This window comes from Microtus pennsylvanicus, chromosome 7, assembly GCF_037038515.1.
Source record: "Microtus pennsylvanicus isolate mMicPen1 chromosome 7, mMicPen1.hap1, whole genome shotgun sequence".
NCBI lineage: Eukaryota > Metazoa > Chordata > Mammalia > Rodentia > Cricetidae > Microtus > Microtus pennsylvanicus.
The window spans coordinates 107,520,292-107,542,207 of NC_134585.1; the positions used below are offsets into that span (position 1 = coordinate 107,520,292).

Consider the following 21,916-nt stretch of genomic DNA (forward strand, 5'->3'; position numbering starts at 1 on the left):
TGAGACTTAGGAGTACAAACTGCTGGTTTGGTCCTGCCAGCTCTTGAAAGGCAGACTAGCTCCAGGCACAGCCATGCTGATTCCAGCTTGTTCTGCTCCTGCTTGGGCCAGATGGATGGTGGGTTTGGCTCAGTGCCTGGGGGCTCCAGGCTCTGAGTTCTGCTGCCTGATATCAGAGGAGGCTCATGGGCCCCAGCTGTGAGCAGGGAAGGGGGGCTCTGCCTGACGGGGGGGGGCTCTGTCTTCTCTGCAGGTAATGTATTTCAGCTCCCTCTTCCCCTACGTGGTGTTGGCCTGCTTCCTGGTTCGGGGGCTGCTGCTGCGAGGGGCGATTGACGGCATCCTGCACATGTTCACCCCGAAGGTAAGGCTCTGTGGTGTCCACATGGGGGGAACCCTGGCAGCTCCACTGGGCCTGCTCCGCTGCGTGCAACTTTACACCCAAACCCAACTGTCTGGCAGGTGGTTCTGCCAGCCTGTTCAGAGAAGCCCAAGAAAGGGGTCTAGGCTCCGTCCTCATGTTTCAAGGAGAGGGACATTACTTCAATTTGGGTGAAGTCAGAAAAGGCTCCAGAAAAGAGGTGGCATCTGAAGTGAGCCTTGCAGAGCAGGAAGGGCTTCAGCAAGTATCAGTATGATTTATTAATCAAAGGAGACCGCACCAGGTATGCCTGCAGTGATGGCATATCCATTTAAATATGAGGGATGGGGCTTCAGTCATTCATTTTAGGGGTGTCTTTATTTTGTGGGTGTGTGATAATAGGAGCCAAGAAGGTGAACTCACCTCAGGAATTCTGGTTTGAACCCAAATCAAGGAAACAAGGAGCCTACACAGGCACCTTCCTAGTCCTGTCACTAGCCCGTGAAGGGACTGCGAGGGATGTGCTGAGAAACAGGTGTTCTGCATATGCACACCTAGCCTTCAGGAGGTGGTCTGTCCCCACCTCATGACCGTGACCATTTAGACCACTGGGCACAACTCCATGAGTAGGCTATGGGGGAATGATAATTTCAAATTGTCCTAAACAATGTATGTCAGTGCCTCCAGTTGATGGGGCCGAGAATTTCACCTCCAGATCCCTCTGAGCTAGCCCGTGGGCTCCAGGTCAGATGGGACCAGATGAGCTTGAAGCCTCAGGACTCAATAGTGCCACCATACATATGTATACACATGCACATACACGCTCCCTTCCACGGGGAGTTCACACAGGGTGATTAAGAAAGCCCCAGATTCTATGGAGTTTGAAGTCCCCAGGTCCCATTGACTCTCCTGCCCTGCTATTGTGAGTGGGCTCCTGGTGTGTGGAGGATGGCCATGGTTAGGACCTGTAACTGCACAAACTGGCCTTAGACTGAACAACCAAGACTTCTACAAACATGCTCACAAAGACTCACCTTCTAAAGCAGGAGTTATGTCTCCCAAAGCAGTCGGCTTCCTCTGGGGTAAGTGATCACAGGAAGGCCATCAACCTCTGTGAATTACTTCAGCAGTCGCCCTGGTCACACAATGAGTTTCTAGTGTCCCCTTGAGTCTTTGCGTTGTACTTCGCTGAGCTATATGAGCATGTTATATGCTCTGATGATGCACATGAACACGGAGCTTCACAAACACCCCCAGATAGGCTGCTGATGGACTTAAGAATCATTGGTATGACATCCAAAGCTAGTGGCCCAGACTCACCGGACTTGGCCACCAGCCCCAGCACAAACAATACTTCAGTTCACCTCATGGGATTCAGACACCATTGCAATGTCTCTTTAATTCTGAAATATCTCAAGCTTATAATTATATATCTAGTAATATAATGGATATTTTTAAAAAAGAAAACATTACAGATGCCTTTGCAGTGCCCTCTGACTTCACAGTTATTTCCTTTCTCAAAGGCAGCCATTGACAGTCTGCTCTTGCTGCTATAACAAAATACCTTAGACTAAGAGATTTATAAGCAGAAGAAATGTATTGCTTACAATTCTAGAACTGGGAGGACCAAGCTGAAGGCACTAGAAGATTCCATGGTGGAAGGGCAAAGGAAGCAGCTTGAGCCTCTATATAAAGGCACAGATTCCATTCAGAAGAGCGGATTCCTCATGATTTAATCACTCCCAGGAAACGACTCCTGAATATTACTTTGTAGTATGCAAATTAGCGGGTTACAGAAACTGTTATCCTGAATTGGAGATTTATCCCACTAATGCATTCTTTGAGATTTTATACATAGGCCTATTTCCACAAACAGTACACAGCAATTCTACATATCCTTAAAGTTTACATATCTTCACATGTATCCTTCAATGACTCGCTTTTGATTTTGCATGACACTATTCTTTTTATTATTATTATTATACTGACATGTAGGCTATAGCACATCTATTTTCAGTGTGGTATAATATTTTACCACAGAACTAACCTAAAAATGTCTACTTGGTAGACATTTAAGTTGTTGCCAGTTTTTCCTATTACCGATTAGGATATGTTCTGGTTAGTTTTCTTATTGCTGTGATAAACAGCATGACCGAAAACAACTTAAGGAGGAGAGGGTTGACTTCATCTTACACTTCCAATTCCCAGTCTGTCATTGAGGAAAGTCAGAGCCGGAGCTCAGGCAGAAGCTGTGGAACTCTCAGAGTCTAGTATATAGCTCAGATCTCTCTGCCTGGGGACGGTGCTGCCCACAGTGGGCTGGGCTCTTCCACATCAATCATTAAGCAAGACAGTCTCTTGCAGCCAAGTCCACGGGCCAATCTGATCTGAATGATGTCTCAGTTGAGATTTCCTCTTCCTAGTTGTGTCAAGTTGACAATAAAACTAACTAGCACAGGCTGTACTAAACAGTATTACCCGAGTCTTTGTACAATTTTCTCTAGAGTTAAATACAGTAAAAATTGAAATTGTTGTCTCAAAAGGTATGCAAATCTTCAGCCAAAAATACTTTCCAAGTGATTGTATCCATGGGCACGCACACCAGGTATATAACTCCCCATTTGACAGGCTTCAGTTTTGCCCATCCAATAGATGGATATAGCTTAAGTACTCATAGAACAACAGAGCCACTCCCTTTCTCAAACCATTTCCTGGATGTTCCAGAAGCCATGTGAAGCTACCTTGGCATTTTCAGAATCTTCTGAGATGTAAAATTAAACCTAGAAAACCATAAAGGACCCAAGTCCCCAAGAACCAGCATGATGTAACTCATGGCTTATCTGACTTGCTAGTCTCCAGGTCACACCTTTGTGACCCATCTTGACATTGTCCACTGAGCAGTGTGTTGTGTAGCTCCTGCACCTGACTCTGAAGGCTTGTATTGGGCAAGGAGGGGTGGCTAAGAAGACTTGGACACTCTCCTACCAAGGGCACTCAGGCAGCCTGTGCTGTTTGCCTGGAGATCTGTTAACAGATGCCCCCAGATTGTTCTGTGCAGCAAAACATGAATTCACTCTCAGCAACAGCCATCTGATAGTCTGTCAGGCTGAGGACCATTGCAGAGAGGTGGCTGTTGTAGCTCAGGACTGGGAGATACGAGATCTCTGGGGTCATTTAAAGTTCTTGGCGCCATAGAGTACCACCAGCCAGAGTCCAGAGCTGCCCAGGATGAACACGGTTTCATTCATTCCTATGAATTACAATATTAACAATATCCCAAGAGGCCATGCCGCTCGAATCCCTGAACAAAGTTCAAGAAAATTTTGACCAAGGCATCTCAGACTCTTTTTTATACTTTGCTGGATGATGTGAGAGGTCCTTCTTCCTCCCCAGACTTCTTTAAACATCAGAAAATATCCAGGCTATAGGACCTATCCTTTCTGTCCCTGTCTGCGAGCAGAGAGCTAGTGGATCTGATGTGCTTTGTGACCAGGATGCTATGATGACTCTCTAGTGGCCCTGATGAGATAGTAACTGGTATTAATAGCTAATTAACAACTTGAATTTCCCAGACAGCTTCCCCTTATCATTTCTTTCATCCAAGACAAAACCAGGTCAACATGGGGTGCCATACAATTCTCATGTAATTTGCCCAACATATAATGGTGAATTATGGGGAGTTTTTTTGTCATATAAACTCCCAAACAGCCGGAATTATGAACATTCATGTCCTTTCCCAACAAATGTAGTCATATATAAGCAAAATGGTTAGTACTCAGTATTGCTTGCTACAGCATTTGTTTTAGTAGCAAAAGACTGGCATGCTCCAAATGCCCAAATGTCTATCATTCATGCTTGCATTCATCCAGCAAAGGCTCGCTAGAGCCAAACACTGTTCTAAGACAGATATTCAGCCCATGAATACAACAGACAAATCCCCCAGCCCTCAGAATGGGTGATGGAAGATGCAGAACTGTTACAGAACAGTGTGGTGAGGGGAAGAACAAAGCAGAGAACAAAGAATTGGAGCTTCTAGAACAGAATGCATTTTATTTTATTTTATGTGTGGTCAAGGAGTGCCTCACTGAGGAAGAGCATTTGAATAGTGACCCTAAGGTACTGAGGGTTCAGGCTACACGCAGGTGTGGAGATCCATTCTAGACAGAGAGATAATGAGTGAAAGGGGCTTGAGCTGGAGCAGCTTGTGAATTCTAGGAAGTGTGCAAGAAAAAAAGGAGGGGAGAGAGGCAGGACTGTGGTCTGACTAGGGCTATGGGGGTCCGGGAGGCCATAAAGACACTTGGACATTTCCTCTGTGTAAACTCTGGCCAGTGGGAGGTTATGGGCAGAGGGATGAGATGCTATGGCCACCTTGAGCCTCTTAGAGAAGACTGCCATGGGGAGTCCAAGGGGAGAAGAGGGAGATTTGCTGTGTGGGTCACTGGATGAGACGAACCAGTGAGCCAAGTGCTGATGGAAGGCTGAGAGTTGGTTAAGTTGAAGAAATGCTTAGGAAACAGGCTCAAGAGGGTTTGCCGTGGCTTGGATATGAGGTGTGGGAGGAGCCAAGAGTGACCCCAAGATCTTTCGCCTGAGCAGCCAGAAGGATGGAGATGACATTTACAGAGATGGGAAGGATGGTGGGAGACGCAGAACTTAGGAGGAACACCCAGACTATTGTTTTGGATGTGGCAGTTTTAAAATGTCGGCTAGATAGGCAAGTGAAGACGTGGTGTGGTAATTTGGTCCATAAATCTGGAAGTAACAGGTGAGGGAGCAAATTTGGGAGTTCTGAATAGTGGATGGAAGCTATGTCTTGGTTTATAATGACTGGAGAGCAAGCTCAGTCAGAAAGGAGGACTTGGCTCGGGTTGAGGGAAGGATAGCAGGTAAGGGAGGCAGAAGAGAAGAGGAAGCACACATATCCACGCCCCCAGGCAGAGTCAGGGAAATTCTTGAGCAAAGCTGAGATGGGCAGATGATGAAGACAGGAAATAACCAATCATCTGACAATGGAAGAGTCATTGGTGACCTTCATAAGAGATGCTTTGGTAGAACATTGGGGACAAACTCTAATAGTAGTGAATGCGAGGTGATGAATCAGAGACAAGTGGGAGAGGGCGTTTGTATTCAGTAGTTTCGCCATAAAAGGAAACAAAAATGAGAAATACGAGAGTAAGTGGAGAGGGCCCTGGGGTCAAGGATATTATCCCAGAATTTATATAGTGATGAAAATAATTCACCGAACACTGACAGGCTAGAATTGATTCAGGGGCTTAAAAAAAGAGTCTAGTGTTTCCGCATGATGCAATAATTCTACCCTTAGACGTTTATCCAAGAAAACTTCAATGTAAATTCACACAAAGTTGGAACATGAATATTCATAGCAGCGTGGTTTATAATAGCCCCAAAGCAGAAGCAACCAAAATGTCAATCAGCTGAGGAATGGACAAACAAAATGTGGTAGATGCATAAAATGGAATGGTATCCAGCCGTAGAAAGGAAGGATGTACCAGAGCTGTGATAATGGCACAGTCGGTAAAGTGTGTGCCATGCAAGCATGAGACATGAATTTGATCCCTAAAATAAAAGAGCCAGGCGTGGTAGCATGTACCTGGAATCCCTGCTCTGTGGATGTGGACATGGGAAAATCCTTAGGACTTGATGCTCAGCTAATTTAGCTTCTACTAGCCATCCATGTTCAATGAAGTGGTAATCCAGGGAGAAACCCATCTCAACAATAAATGGTGGCGAGCAACTGAGGAAGAGACGCAAGGTTAACCTCTGACCTCCAGTAGTGTACACACAGATCTAGACAACCTTACGCCTATGAACACGTGTGCAAAACACACAAGAATAAAGTACTGACACATGCCGCGGCACGGAAGGTCCTGGAAAATATTAAGCAAATCAAAGGATTCAAACTTGAGAGGCCACATCGTGTGGAATTCCAAGCACAGGAAGTGTCCAGAATAGACAAATCCATAGAGACAGGGCACTAGTGGTCACTGAGGGCTGCACTTGAGGGGAGATCATGAGGAGCAACTGTTAGTTGCTTCTCTTAAGGGCAAGGAAGAGGCTCCAAACTGATAGTGGTACAGATTGCTCAATACTGGTATGCTAAACGTTGTTGAACTGTACACTTTAAAAAGATCCAGATGACATCAGGGAGAGGCCCAGTGTCTTTGGGGGAAGAGTTGATGTTAGCTGCATCCACACTCACCAAGGGAGAGGGCAGCCCTTGGCACCGTGCTGGCAGGAAGACGCTAAAAGCCGCCTGGTAGATGTGGCTCCGGAGTGGGTGTGACCTCAGTAGCACGGGCCACCCCAGCTCTCAGCAATCTGAGGTGCGGCTTTTTGCAAACGAACATTCTGAGAGCACATTGCTTTCCTTGTCAGTGAGGTGCTTAAACAGTTGTGTTATACTCATCGTGTGTGTCAATTCATTTAAGCCTTCTAATGCCTCTCCGGGTAAGTGTTCTGATTACGGTTGCTTTCCAAAGAGGCGAATTAACCATGGAGTGAGACAATAGAGCAGCGCGCTAGGCATTGTAACATGAGATGCCTGTCTCATGTGCTGGTGTCTGTCTGAACCTCTGGAATAATACTCAGAAAGCCAAAATCACAGTTACTTATTTCTGGGGAAGGAAACTAGACTTCTGAGATTAAGTGGTAAAGAAAAGGAGCCTGTAGCATGATTAATAAAAACCCAGAGACGGAAACTGGGTTTCAACCTGAAGGTTAGAAAAGCAAACAGCCACTGGTCTTACCTCTCTACCTAAGTCTGAAATGGCGATTCTGCCTCCAGGAATCTCAGAATGAGACTGTATCTGAGAGCTATCTCCTCCCATTTTATATTCCTCTCTAGTGTTGGGATTAAAGGCTTGCACCACTACTGCCTGATTTCTATGGCAAACTAGTGTGGCTACTGGGATTAAAGGTGTGTATCACCACTGACTGGTCTTTAAGGCTGACCAGTGTGGCTATTTTACTCTCTGAACTTCAGACAAGCTTTATCTATTAAAATACAAGTGAAATATCACTACAGGAGCCCAAAGGATCAAGAACATATATATATTAACTCTCAAGGAAAAGCAGAGAGGTCCCTGGAGGTTCCAAGATCCCAGTCAAACAGTCTGGTTGAGGGACTTTCTTGACTCCCGTTTGAGCAAAGACCTCTCGAAGAAGATGCCCAGCCTTGCGACCCCTGTAACCAGCTCACCACCCAGTTTCCACTAGGGAGGTTCCTTGACTCTTGAGGCCCATTTCTACAGCTGCAAGAGGGGGTGCAAGTGATACCCCTCTGCAGAGCTGTCAACAGAGCTCATAGGACCGCTCCTGGCAAGTGGGGTACACGTGGCAAGCACAGCTATTATTGTCTCTGTCCCTAGTGAAGGTGACACTGTTCTTAGGCAGTGGAAACTCTGCACTCCAGTGCCATCTGGTGTCTTGTAGCTCAGTCTGGCTCTGCCAGAGCAGGTGTTAGAGAAGCACCGAGAAGCAAGGTTGTGTGCTTCTGTCACGCGTGTGCTGCTGTCACGTGTCACTCAGGCCGGTGCTCAGCAGCTACTTGTGCATTCAGAAAACATCTTCTGTGCTGCAAAATACCTCGTTCCCTTGGCAGGAAGTGACTTAGACGCTGTGCGAAAGAAACAGCAGGAAGCCAGTGCTACATCACACTGGGCTCCAGGAAGGGAATGGGCTTCTCTCCAGAGCAGAAAATCCCTGCCCGCCTCTCCTCTTGTAGTCTCATCCCAATGTTTGGAAGGGACGTGGAGCATCCTGTCTCAACTGACCTACGCTGACACTTGCTGAAACTACATACTGTCATCCCGTGAAGCCTGACAAGAGCCTCCTTTAAAACCAAGTAACGTCAGGAGTTCTGTCCCGAAGCCTCCTGATGTAGTCCACTTCCAGATTAGCTTTGGGTATCTCCAGCAGCAAAAGCTCCCCCATTTAAGCTATGGACTAGGAGCAAGGGTGTGGGAGAACATTCACACAGGGCAGTCACCCCTCCAAGGGCGAGCCTTAGTGTTAGGTGATTTTTATGGATCCTCAAACCTCAATTTGTAGCTATCAGTCTCTTTCAAAATCATCTAGGGCTAAGGGTGGGGGTGGGATCGAGAAGAACGAGATTGGTCTCCTGTGATCGTGTTTTAAACTGGCAATGGCTATAGCAGGGGCTGGCTGCACTGCCCGTCTCTGCTTTTGTTTATCTTATAATATATAAAAAGAGCAATGATAGCTGTGGTCCTAATAAAAGAAACAGTTGTTTATAACCAAAATGATTGCATGTACCTGAACCCTGCCCTGTCCTTTGAGATGTCCCTCAAGCTATTAGACCAGAACCACTAGTCAGTTTGGGACTGGGCTGTCTCCCCTGGAATAGCTGCTTTTGTTTAAGAAATTTGCCCTGTACGGTGATGGGGCTTGACATATCACGGCATTCTCACTATAGCTTCAGGGAATGACAAGAATCCTAACAAAGTTCCATGCTTAGGTCTCAAAGACAGGTGAAACCCTCACAGTGGACATCAGGAAACACCGGTGATGGCCACACAACCATCATGAGGGAGTATATATAATCCCTCAGCCCATTTCTGGAGCCTTCTGGAGAGGGGTGTTTAAAGAATCATTTCTGGAGCCTTCTGGAGAGGGGTGTTTAAAGAGTCATTTCTCAGAATCCAGTGACTGTTCTCCTTTTCTCTAATCTCTGCTTTCCTATTAAACCCAGTACAGACCCCTGTTTCTTAATTTAAAAAAAAAAGGTGTTTTGGTTCCTGTAGAACTCACTTGGAGGGCAAACAACCTGCACAGATGCGAGCCTATTTATAGTCCTTATTGATTCACTTGGTGTGAAAATTCCTATTGTGCTGCTGACATCCCGAAGTGTTTGATTACAGAGTCCCGCCCCAAATCTTGCTGGGGAATGTTCATGTGGCTGTGTCTCACGGCACCATATTACTGTCCTAAATTAAAATCAGAAGCAAAGCCTCACTCAAGTCCCAAGGTTTTACATAGGAGCCCTGGACATGGGTACTTCTGCAAAAAAACAAAACAAAAAATCAAAACAAAGCAAAAGTCAAAACATTCATCCTGTATCAAAAGCCAGACTTCTGTATTAGAGGTGGAGCTGAGAAGCAGAACAGGATCCTGGCATGCAGGAGGCCCAGAGTTCCACCCCTTATAGTATACATTAACACACACACATGCACACACTCACGCACACACGCATGCACTCGTGCACACACGCACTCACACACAGTGAAAATGTGTTGGACATAGTGGTGTACACAGGAAAAGCATGAGTTCTCGGCAAGTCTGAAGTACACAGTGAGGCCCTTTCTCATAAGACAAACATCCGTTCAGAGCAGACCTTTGTCTATGCACACGCAGTGGCCCACAGGCGATCCCTTCCCTATTCCCAGGACCATTTGTCTTTCAGGCTCCTCCATGACCACTGATGCAGCCTCTGCCCTTCCGCACCTTCCCCTCTTGCTTTTCAGGGAAGGCAGGGCTGTCAAATTAAAAACGCCTCGAGCGGCAGGCAGAAACTGGAGGTGCCGACCTGCTTGCAGCCTGTCCTGTCCTTCTCCCTCTTTCATTTCTAGTGAGGACTTCAAAGGGCCCTTGTGGAAGACAGCTCCACTCTCCATTCCTACGTCCCTGCCCCCACCAAGTTTTCATCCGTTCATCAAGTCATAGCACCTGAAACAAAAAACGACAATATAGAAAAACAGCAACACTGATTTCACAGATGTTTTCTGATAATACCCGCTCTGCTGCCCAAGGCTGGCCCTTCCAAGAACTAGCTTATATGCCTGGACTCTACTCTTTCCCTAGGCTTCTTGCCTTCCCTCCCTCCACCTGGCTCCAGGACCTCTGGATCCCTGAGCAGCTAATTCTACCTGTGACCTCCTGCCGCTGGCACCCTCCCTGAGGATCTGTCACTGGGAATGTGAACTTGCCCTGTATGATGCACCACATCCAGGTCCTCCTACCCCCCCCCCACCATGGATCTACTGCTCCCTTGGAGGTGACTTTCTCTTTCCTGCATGAAACTCTAGAGATGGGTTTGGCCCCAGGACCTGTCCTCTTCTCGCTGTCTGTCTACAGGACAACCTCTGTCTCCAGCTGTGCTCCCTGCAGTAAACTGCATTATCTACCTGTTCAACAGTCCCCAGACCATTAAATTCAACCTCTCTAAACTGCCTTCTAGACCTGCTCAGCCCAGTGCCTTGGACCTCTCTTCCCTCAGCCCCCTCTCCAGGGAGACCACAAACATGGCCGGCCAGTCTAGCAAACCCAACTCCAGTTCCTCTTTCAGGTCTTCATTCTCCCTTTTAAATCTCTCCCTCAGCACCATCTGGCCGGAGGAAAGCCACTATCCCAGGCCACTTGAACCTCCAGAAGGTGCTTCCTTGCAGCTTCCTGGCTCCATACACCGATGACTGTTGTGTATGCATATCTAATAGCGGCCTTTTTTCTTCAGCTCCTTAGTGTATCCTGGATCAAGTGTTTTCCTAGAATGAATACCAAGATCTCTACAGGCCTTTGCCTCTTTGGGTTTCCTCAGCACCACCGTGCTACCCTACCCGAACTATCCCCCCTGCACTGCCCCTCCCCTGCAGCACTGTTGCATGGCATCTTCTGCTCACATCACCCCAGCTGTACCCCATGCTCCATCCCACCTAGATCACCTCTCCCGCCCACATATCCCAGCTGTACGCACGGCTCCATCCCACCTGTATCACCTCTCCTGTATGTATCATCCCACCTGTACTACCCCACTTGCTCGCCTCCCCTGCACCCCTACCTGTGCCAGACCATTTATACCACGTCACCAGTCCAGTCATAACCCCTCAGGCACTTCCATGTCCTTTATAAGCCACCCTATGCTCACACTGATTTCTCTTCCTCAATATTCTTATCTCTGCTGTCCCGGGTCAGACGGCCAGCTTGAGGATTCTCTCCCTGGGCAGCATCCTGACCCTCTTGTCACAACTGTTCTGAACACCGAGTGCCGACTGTCCCAGCCATGTTTGCAATTTAGCATCTGTTGGTGGGATCAGTTTACCAATGTCCATCTCTCCAGTTAGACCATAAACTCCAAGGATGCTGGAACCCTGCCTCGTTCATTCTCCTTAGCTCCTACCTTGAGGAATGAAGAGGGAAAGAAAATTTGAATTGAAAAAGACTTTGGGAATAGCTCCACGCCACCCAAATTCTCTTATAGTTCAGCCTCCTGTGTAAGCAAGCACTCAGCATTTTTAATTTTTGAGGTTGTCCTTTGCACCAGAGGAAGCTGAGGCGTGGAAGAGTTAGGGGAATTGCCTGGAATCTCCCGGCTACAACTGCTTAATACCAGGCCATGTTGCATCAGCTCTGGAGGCTGCGGAAAGGGTGGGGGATGGTGGGCACATGGGTAAAAAAAAAATCTCTTTGTTTCTGTCTTTGTCCCCATGGTCATCCCCATAGCTGGACAAGATGCTGGACCCCCAGGTGTGGCGGGAGGCAGCCACCCAGGTCTTCTTCGCCCTGGGGCTGGGCTTCGGAGGTGTCATCGCCTTTTCCAGCTACAACAAACAGGACAATAACTGCCACTTCGATGCTGCCTTGGTGTCCTTCATCAACTTCTTCACCTCGGTGTTGGCCACCCTCGTGGTGTTTGCTGTGCTGGGCTTCAAAGCCAACATCATGAATGAGAAGTGTGTGGTCGAGTAGGTGGCCTGACCCCTCTGGTCCCTTCTTTCTCTGCCTGCCTCACCCAAAGGTAGCAGGTGGACTGGGCAGGATGAGAGGCCCCTTTCATCCCATAAGGGATGAGGTCATCATCTTCCTCAGCCCTGGCCCACAAGAATAGGCTCCTGGATGTCTCTGTCAGTGGCCTATGGGTGCCCTGCCTGGGTTTCTGGGAGGGGTCTCTCAGGTCCCCACACTTCCCTTCTTACCCGGTCCTGCCCTCTTTGCAATGCAGGAATGCTGAGAAAATTCTAGGGTACCTCAACTCCAACGTCTTGAGCCGTGACCTCATTCCACCCCACGTCAACTTCTCACACCTGACCACCAAGGACTACTCCGAGATGTACAACGTCATCATGACTGTTAAGGAAAAACAGTTCTCAGCCCTGGGCCTGGATCCCTGCCTCCTGGAGGATGAACTTGACAAGGTACTGGAACAAACTGCCCTTCCTAGGACAAGCAGGAACCCGAAGATAAGCTCAGTGGCTGGAGCTTAGGCCTTGAAAGCCCATAGAGCAATGGTTCTCAACCTTTCTAATGCTGTGACCTTTTAATACAGTTCCTGATGTTGTGGTGACCCTCCAAACATAAAATTATTTCGTTGCTACACCATAACTGTAGTTTTGTTACATTTGTGAATTGCAATGTAAATATCTGATATGCAGGGTATCTTATATGTGACCCCTGTGAAAAGGTTGTTTAACCTCCAAAGGAGTCACTCCCCACGGGTTGAGAACCATGGCCGTAGAGTCATGCACTTACCAACACGTGAAGACTCACTACACATAGATGGAGAAAGGCTGGAAGCGTCAGCATGCCCAGAGGGAAGCTTATGATTAGATGGAGGGTCAAAGGAAACGCTGAAATCGCAGGAGCCCTTGTCTGTTTGAGTCGGGATCCCCATTTGTTGAGCAGGCTTCTTCTACACAGGACCCCGTGTAAACAATCCACTTAGAACAACAGCTGTGGACCAGGTAATTGCTAATTCCCTCCAGTTCCCATTTCCTTTGACCCCTACGACAGCTCTATGAGTTAAGTATGAATATTGTTCCCAGTTTTATCAATAAGGAGTCTGTAGGTTGTGGGAGAGATCAGGGTCTCACAGCTAGTAAGCCAGAAAACAAATCAGTGCTCTAGTTCCAGAGTCCTTGTTCGCCTCATCCCTTGAGACGCCTGCTCTCGTCAGTGCTCCCACTTCCACCGTCACAGTGAGACTTAGCTCCTGGGCTACGCAGAGGTGCTCCTCCCCATTAGTGCTCGGGCTGAGGTGGGGATAACTTTCTCACGTTTGCATTTGCACCTCTGGGCACTTTCAAAATGACCGTTCTGCTACAGTGGTACCAGCAAATCAACCAGACAGATCCACAGATCCCAGGCCTCTGGCTAGAGCCAAGGCTCATGTTGGGGATAGCAAGCCCCATTAGCCCCTGAGTTTCTTCACAAGACCAGAAGCTTTCCATAGAGGTGTCTGAGATCCATGCCAAAAGCTGCTCCATGGCTTGGAGCTGTAGTTGGTAGAGTGCCTGTCTAGCATCCTGGGTTTGATTCTGTGCCCTTAAATAAAAAGGATTAACAGAAGAAAAGCAAAAAGACAGCTTCACTAGTCCGGGGGCGCTGCATCCCACTATCTCTGGCTTCTCTCCCGTACTCAAGAGCAAAGGAGCCCAACTGGCAGCATCCTCTCCTTCCACCCCTTCTCACAGCCGTGACCTGATCTTCTGACAACGCTAGGAATACAGCAGGTTTTTTCAAGAGTAGCTAAATGACAACTGAGAACTCATAAGTTCCCTCCAGGTAACAGGACACTTGTGAGTGACATGAGCAGGCAGTGTGGCCCTTGTATTAAAGCAATGGCTCCGTACTTGGGCTGTCCACGAGACCCCTGACAGCTTTAGAAAACGTCACACCACCTTAACCTTCGCCCAGTGAAATCGTGGTCTCTGCAGGAGAACCTGACGGGTGGGTATTTAAAGACTCTAGTTGCTCCCATTGGACAGCTGAGCCTGGGTGTCTGCAATTCAGCAGTTCAGAACTAGGAGTGGTCACTGTGGCTGCAGCAAAGATGAAGTCTTAGAGGAGCAGGGTCCTACATTGTGTGTGTTTCTAGACGGGAGCATCTTCACCTGGACCACTGGGGTCCTGAAACAATCTGTAGAATTAGGTCCCCTAGGGAAACTCTCAGGGACTTTTTTTTTTTAACATTTTAGTTTAGTGTGGTTGCTTTGAGACAATCTTAATCTGTAGTCCAGGTAAGCCTGAACCTCAATGTGAAGTTCAGCTGGCCTTGAACTCTTGGCAATCCTCCTGCTTTAGCCCTCTGAGTGCTGGAATTATAGGTGTGAGTCACTACAGCTAACTCTCTCCAGAGACTCTGATGTTCACTATGGTTTGAGATCCTCTCTTTCAAGCTGAAAAGAGTTCAAGTAGCAATGGGGAGCCCTGTGAAAGAGGGAACGGTGATTCCTGTTCCTCCAGAGGGAAGGAGGCAGAGGACTTCTGGAGTAAGAGTAGCCCCCACTCTCTGCCCCACCCTCAGTCTGTGCAGGGCACAGGCCTGGCCTTCATCGCCTTCACTGAGGCCATGACACATTTCCCGGCCTCCCCCTTCTGGTCTGTCATGTTCTTCCTGATGCTCATCAACCTCGGCCTGGGCAGCATGATCGGGACGATGGCGGGAATCACCACACCTATCATCGATACCTTCAAGGTGCCCAAGGAGATCTTCACAGGTAACTAACTCCCTGTCACCCTGCCAGACACCAGCCCGGCATGTGCATGACAATCAGGTTCTGAATTGATTGGGCGGTTTGTCACCCCATCTGCAGAAGGCTTTTCTCCCAGATGATAGACAGTTGGACCTGGATGTGCCATTCAGGATCCCCGTCTACCTCTTCCCTGCATCCCTGGGGAGGAGGAGTGGCGTAGTGGCATCCTCCTTTCAAATGGGAAAACTAAGGTTTCCCGGGAAAGGATCGTAGGACTAATCAGTTGAATCATCTCAATTCAGTTCAGTATTTAAGTGAAGCAGCTGCCTTGGGCTTGGTGCTGTGCCCGGAGCAGGGAGCACGAGTGTGTGTGTGTGGCAGGGGGGGGGGAAGAAAGCAGAGTTGATGCCTTCCTCAAGAGTCCCCTGCCTGATGTAGGGGGAGCTCAGAACCTCAGCTTCCAGCGCTCTCCTACAGGGCAGGGCCCTGCCTGTGAATCATAGAGGGGGCAGGCTGCAGGCCTGCTTGGGAGCAGCATGCTGGGGGGTAGCCGGGTCCCCCCCACCCTGCACCTTTGCCCCCACACCGGCCTCTCGGCTCTCTGTAGTGGGCTGCTGTGTCTTTGCATTCTTCGTGGGGCTGTTGTTCGTCCAGCGCTCCGGAAACTATTTCGTCACCATGTTCGATGACTACTCGGCCACCCTGCCACTCACCGTCATCGTCATCCTTGAGAACATCGCTGTGGCCTGGATTTATGGGACCAAGAAGTAAGGAGGTCATAGAGAGTGATGGGGACAGGTGGAGGAGGGGGGTTCTTTCCCATGAGGACTTTTCGGGGGGAAACCTGCGTTCTCGAGGCTGCTTCTGAGAGGGGCAAGAGATTACAAACTATGGGAGCTAAAGGGCCCCTTGGCACCAGAAAACTGAGGCCTCTAAAGAGGCTGCTTGGTTAGTAAGAGACAGAGCCATGCTAAGGACCTTGGGATCCTAGGTTCCGATCCTGACGTCAGCCTAAACAATTAACTATTGCAGCCCCTTTGCCGAAGACCAGTCCAGAGATGGCTGCTTAGCTTGTGTAACACTTGGCTGGGATTCCAAGGCCCCCTGCCCTCCAAGTAGACTCCAGCAGCCTGATTTATAATTTTAAGGAATGGGTTTTGGCCTCAAGTTTTGGTTTTGCAGAGAAAGGGGGTTTAGCAGTAAGGTCAGATCTGGTTTCATGGCCTGACCCAAGGCAGATCTCCACTTACAGCCAGTTCTTATTTACGGTCAAATCTTCATTCTCGGGGACTCCCAGGACTGCCACCTTCCTACCCTCTTGGTGTTGACTGTGTCCACTCTCCTTGTCCTCAGAGAAGCCCAGGCCTTCCACTGCGTAGCTCAGCCTGACCCTCCTTGATGTCCAGATGGGTTTGGAATCCAGTGTGTCTCACAGGGGACATCTGCTTCCTGGGAGGGCACAGGAGGAGGAGGGGCAGAAAGCATAAGAGAAGGAGCGCCCAGGACAGGGGTGAAGACAAATGCCTATTATTCCGTCACCTGTGAGACCAAGGCGGGATTGCCATGAGTCTGAGGCCAGCCTGGGCTCACAGTAAACCCCTGTCTCGAAAGACAACAGAAGGGAAGGAAGGAGGAGCGAATTGACGGCGGGATGAGAAAAGGAAGGGACAGCGGACTCCGTGTTCGCCCCACGCGCTGGGGCTGGAAGGCTCTGCCAGAAGGGCTTGGACTGTGGTGCCGTGGACTCCTGTGCAGCTTGTGGAAGCCCCTGTGCCTGTTCTCACAGTGTCCCTTTCAAATGCATGCAATTAGCTATCCATAATTATATAGAAAACCAATGGTACTGAGAACGGATTAAGCATTGTTTAGTGTGGTTTAGTGTGTACTCTATTTGTACCACAACAATTCTGGAGATCTGGTTGTGGGTCTAGTAACAGCTGTCACTTAAAAACAGTGGTGGACATATGTGTTTCTGGATCTTCCATAGCAGGCGGTGATAAGAAAATGTCTGATTCAGTCACAAGTAGCGCTAACACTCTTGAGGTTGCTTGCACTTACAACAGAAGGAGTGGCCAGGTTCGGTTAGCGTGATTGAGGTAAAGATGCATTTTGTGTACCACCCAAAACTGTAGCCTGCCTGCCTCCTTGAATTCTAGCACATGGTCTAATTTAGAGACCTTAGGATTTTTAGAAGCTTCTTCTTTCCCATGCTAGGTGCATTACTGCCTCTTCTCCAGCAGGGGGAAGCGTGAGCACGGCAGGTGGGAGGCAGCAGCACCCTGAGAACTCAGCTTTCTATCCCCATCCACTGGTCCCTGGCCTGCCTAGTGAATCAAATCTCCGGTGTGAAGTAGGCAAAGCAGAGCCTCCTGGAGACCACTGGGGCTTCACACTGTGAACCCCGAAGACAAAGGCTAGCAGAACCCAGAAGGGATTGGTCAGAAACAAGTGACCGTAAGGGAAAGGGAAGGCACGGTGGCGAAGGTGCCTACTACTCTTGTCTTCTGCTCTGTCTGGCAGGTTCATGCAGGAGCTAACAGAGATGCTGGGCTTCCGACCCTATCGCTTCTATTTCTACATGTGGAAGTTCGTGTCCCCATTGTTCATGGCTGTTCTCACCACAGCCAGCATCATTCAGCTGGGGGTGTCGCCCCCAGGCTACAGTGCCTGGATCAAAGAGGAGGTGAGTGGTGGCCCCGCAAACCCCAGAACCACTTGCATCTTCTCAGGCCTTTACTGTAACAGACAATCGGAACAAACCTGTCTAGGACAGCAGCTCCGTGACAGGTCTTGCCAGGTGCCCTGTCTTCCTAACGTACAGTCTGTATGACAGCCCTAAGGAGTGGCGTTATTCCTCTAACATAAACGGAGAAACTGGAGTTGGGCAAAATCAGCATACTCCTCGGGTGTTCTAAGGCAGTGTCTTTTCGTGTCTATGGTGTAGAATTGCCTGCCCTTTCTACAGATGTAGACACTGAGCCCCCCCTTTAGCCAAGGTGATCTACTGGGGATGCCATCTCTACTGCTAGTTGGTCAGGGTGGAGGGAGGGGAGGAGGGGAGGCCATAGGCAAGGGTGGGAAAAAATCAGCCTGTAGGCTTGGGAGGGGCATTGCCTGGCGCCCTGCAGCACCCTTCCTGCTCTCAACCCTTAGGCTGCAGAGCGCTACCTGTACTTCCCCAACTGGGCCATGGCACTGCTGATCACCCTCATCGCTGTGGCAACCCTGCCCATCCCCGTGGTGTTCATCTTGCGGCACTTCCACCTGCTCTCCGACGGCTCCAACACCCTCTCTGTGTCCTACAAGAAGGGCCGCATGATGAAGGACATTTCCAATCTGGAGGAGAACGATGAGACCCGCTTCATCCTCAGCAAGGTGCCCAGCGAGGCTCCCTCCCCCATGCCCACCCACCGCTCCTATCTGGGGCCCGGCAGCACATCGCCCCTGGAGAGCAGCGGCAATCCCAATGGACGTTATGGAAGCGGCTACCTCCTGGCCAGCACCCCTGAGTCAGAGCTGTGACCACTGCGCCATTCTGCCCACCTCCCCTCAATACCCAACCTGCCCACTTGGCTGGGCCTAGTCTCTTCCTCCGTGGTAGCTGCCAGACCCAGGCTAGTCCACGGAGAGTTGATCTGCCCGGCCTTGTTTCCCACCCAAGTCCCAGCAAACTCCCTACCTATGAGCAGGGGACTGGGGACAATTCCATCCCCTCATCCAGGCCTCCACCCCATGTAACTTTTTGAGAACTCTTGCCAAGTTGCAGCCATGTAACCACAACAACCCCAGTATGGGGGAACTTCAAGTGGGCACTTTAGGACTCGCCACCCCCTCTCTCTGTGAAACCTACCACTTGCAGTTCTCAGGTCTTGGGGAGGCTCGCTTTGCGCTGTTGGTATTGGTGGTAGTGGGGAGAGGCTTCAGGGCCGAGGGCACAGGAGGTAGACTTTAGCCCAGTCTGCCGTACGAACAGAACACATCATCCTGTCAGCCCAGCATGGCTGCTCCTGAGCTAAGATGGGGATAGGGACACGTGTGTCAGGAAACTCCTCAGTTGTGTCTTACGAGATAGGCGGTACCCTCTGGCTTGAGCGAGAACCTGAGCATTGAAAGGAATGCTCCACGGCCAGCTCATGGAATCTTTGAAATGACTCTGTTTCTCCTGCCAGGGGCGGACCGGGTATGTTCCTGATTCTGCCTGGAAGCATGGTGAAGGGAGGGGTCACCTTAACTAGGGTTTAGCCATTTTTTTGATCTCCATTATCCAGCCTGGCGCCAGGGGTGGTGGTCTTGGCCTCTGTCCCAGGGAGAAAAGGGGCAGCGCCAGGCGAGGTTTGCAGAGCACAACCTAGGTTTGGAGCACAAGTGAAACACTCTCTTCCGCTCTCACCCGGAGCTCGCTTTCCTCTTTCGTGGCAGCTTCTCTCCTGGAATGGGGGTTCCTGGAGTTCAGGGCCATGTCACCAGGAACCCTCGTTTCTAGGGAAAGACAGGTCACTTCACTGCCCCTTCGGGCTGCCACTCGCTCTCCCTGTTGCACAAGCACAGCCACCAGTGTGCACCTCGTGTGAAGACACCTTGGAAACTTTCCCAAACTCCCCCAGTCTGTTCAGAGATATGGCACAGGCAATTCTGGGCAGGATGGCAGTGGCAAAGCAAAGAGCCTCTGGTTTTAGGCCCTGAAGGAAGGTACAGCCTCTGGCAGTGTCCCTGTCCTTCTATCAAAGCTCCCCTGGGAGAGGGACTGTTTCAGAGCAGCCTGTAAGGACTCAGAAACTGACCTGAGAATCAGGGTATCTCTCTGCAGTATGACCTCAGAGAGATGGTGTATGGATATATATATCCATATATATGTGTGTGTGAATGTGTATATATATATATGTATGACTGGCAGACTAGGTTGGATGGATGGATGGGTGGATATATATGTATATACACACATACATAAATGTATATATATGTGTGTATGTGTGTGTATATATGTGTATATGTATATATATATTTCAAAGTTTTGGTGGACAGGAACTGACCTGGGTAACTTCCAGAGGTTCCTGGGGTCATTTTCTTGGCCCTGACTTCCCTCTGTACTGAGAGGGGCAGACTAGGCCCAGGTGCCCACCTTCTACCCTATGCCTACTGGTTACCTCCCTTCCTAGCCTGAGAGGTCCATCCCCTCAGCCTGCCATCTCTCTCTTTCCTCAGTTCCTCACCGCCTTCTCTCCCTTCTAGCTTTCTCAGTTCCACCTGTCCTAGTATCTGAGGTGAGAGGGAGTCCGAATCTCCCTGAAGAGATGCGCTTTGGGGGTGCGGCATCCCGTCATCGCCCCCCCTCGCCTGACAACACCTTCTCCCTGGCCCTGTGCCTAGTCCCGAGCAGAATTAGAAAACAGGAAGTGCAGGCCCCAGCGGACTCCACTATCTGTACTCCTCTCTATGCTATTTCTATTGTGCATTCAATCTGTCCGTGTGGGTGTCCTTGCTGTGAAATGACAAACCCCATATTATACTGCGGCTGGTGGGCTATTTTCATCCTCAGTGCTGTACAGATCTATTTTCATTGTATATTTGATATATTTTTAATTTTGTAGCGTGGCTGGGCCAGGCCCCAGCCTGTGAGCCTGCAGTGAGTGGGGGGAGGGGAACCGAGCCGAGGCTGCTTGCTTGTGCGTTGTGGGCTCTGTAGTGTTTGTCGTAGCCTTTAGCTGTAGGCCGGAACCTGTCCTGGTTGCATCTTTGCTGTGAGTTGGACGTAGGTCCTAGAGCACATGCTCCCTTTCTTCGTGAGTGTGTGTGTGTGTGTGTGAGAGATAGAGAGAGAGACATTGGTAGGTGTGAGTGCGTAAGGTGCTGATCTGTGATACCCCCACCCCCACCCACCCACCCAGTGTTCACCACCTTCTGAAGACCTGGGTCTTCCTCTCAGCTCTATGGGGAGGCCTCAGGACAGACACTTCAGAGAGCACTAGCTATGGGGAAAGGCTTGCTTCCCACAGGTGACTCATGTCTCATGTCCTTCCATGGAAGGACGGCCTTGGGTGGCAGGGGAGCCCCATTTATTTTCTAGCCAACCTTCTGTTGTTCACCCTGGAGGCACTCGGTCTTCAGCAGACAGCGCTGGGTTTCTTCGGACAGCTGTCCGAGGGAGGCGTCTCTCTGCCTTTCTGTCCTGCGTTTGACCTTGAAAGAGTCCTGAATACCCAGAAAGCAACAGCTGCTCCTTAGACCTCTGCTGGCTCCTCAGGAGAGATGAGGTGAAGTCTCCTGACACTGAAGATCCAGCCCCAGCTTCCTTGGAGGACCTGGCAGTGAGGGCCAGGGTCCCCACTGCCGCTGGTTAGTGCTGCCCAAACAGTGCCCACCAGGAGACAAGGGGTTTCGGGGGGGGGGGCTGTGAGTCAATTGAGTTGGGGCAGGGCAGAGGTACACCTAAGGGTTCCCTGTTCTGCCTGTCCCCCAGCCCCAATCACCAGCCTCTTGCTCAGGGAGCCCTTGGGCCCCTCTTCCGGGAGACAGTGTGAAGCCTGAGGCCCAGTTTGGGTGGTGGGGGAGACGTGAGGCACCCAAGGGAAAGCAGGTGAGGTTGGCATCTGCCATCAAGCAATAAATCTTCAGGGCTGCCGCTTTTTAAGTGCCAGGAAATGCCCTCCAGAGGCAGCCTGTGTGAGCCCTGAGGCTGAGCCAGCCCCACACAGGCCTGCAAGTATTAACAGGTAGGGACTGCCCTTCTTCCTTTCCTTATCGCACCCCTCCCCCAACCAGAGTAGGCCCCACTGTGAAAAGGGAATGGGAGCGAGGCGGGTCGCAATACACCTGTGACTCTGTACCCTGCTGGTCCCTCCCCTTAGGTCTGAAAGGGCAGGGAACTGGTGGAGGAGGGCCCAGGGTCATTTCTCATGAGAAGTCCTGCTTTAAACAGACCTAAACACATATCAGGCAGTCTCTTCAGGGCCAGGCACAGGTTCAGAGCAGTTAGAATCCATGTGTCCTGGACTGGTCAGAGCCCTGAGTCAGGATACTCAGCCCAGAAGAGGGGATGAGGCAATGCCACCCCAGGGCCCCTCCTTCGTCTCCCCTACCCTGGTGTACAATAAAGTGTCTGTTCTTACCA

The 21,916-nt window shown here is 49.9% G+C and overlaps 1 protein-coding gene across 4 annotated transcripts in view; it reads left to right on the forward strand.

Moving 5' to 3' along the window:
- Slc6a17 (solute carrier family 6 member 17) overlaps positions 1 to 21,916 on the forward strand; it is a 48,937-nt gene extending 27,021 nt beyond the window's left edge. For all 4 annotated transcript variants that reach the window (XM_075981644.1, XM_075981645.1, XM_075981646.1 and 1 more), the window contains exons 6-12: positions 254 to 364; positions 11,840 to 12,081; positions 12,339 to 12,531; positions 14,640 to 14,832; positions 15,416 to 15,575; positions 17,329 to 17,491; positions 17,962 to 21,916. In XM_075981644.1, the coding sequence (XP_075837759.1) occupies positions 254 to 364; positions 11,840 to 12,081; positions 12,339 to 12,531; positions 14,640 to 14,832; positions 15,416 to 15,575; positions 17,329 to 17,491; positions 17,962 to 18,330 (1,431 nt within the window). In that variant the 3' untranslated portion in view covers positions 18,331 to 21,916. The remainder of the gene's footprint in view (positions 1 to 253; positions 365 to 11,839; positions 12,082 to 12,338; positions 12,532 to 14,639; positions 14,833 to 15,415; positions 15,576 to 17,328; positions 17,492 to 17,961) is intronic.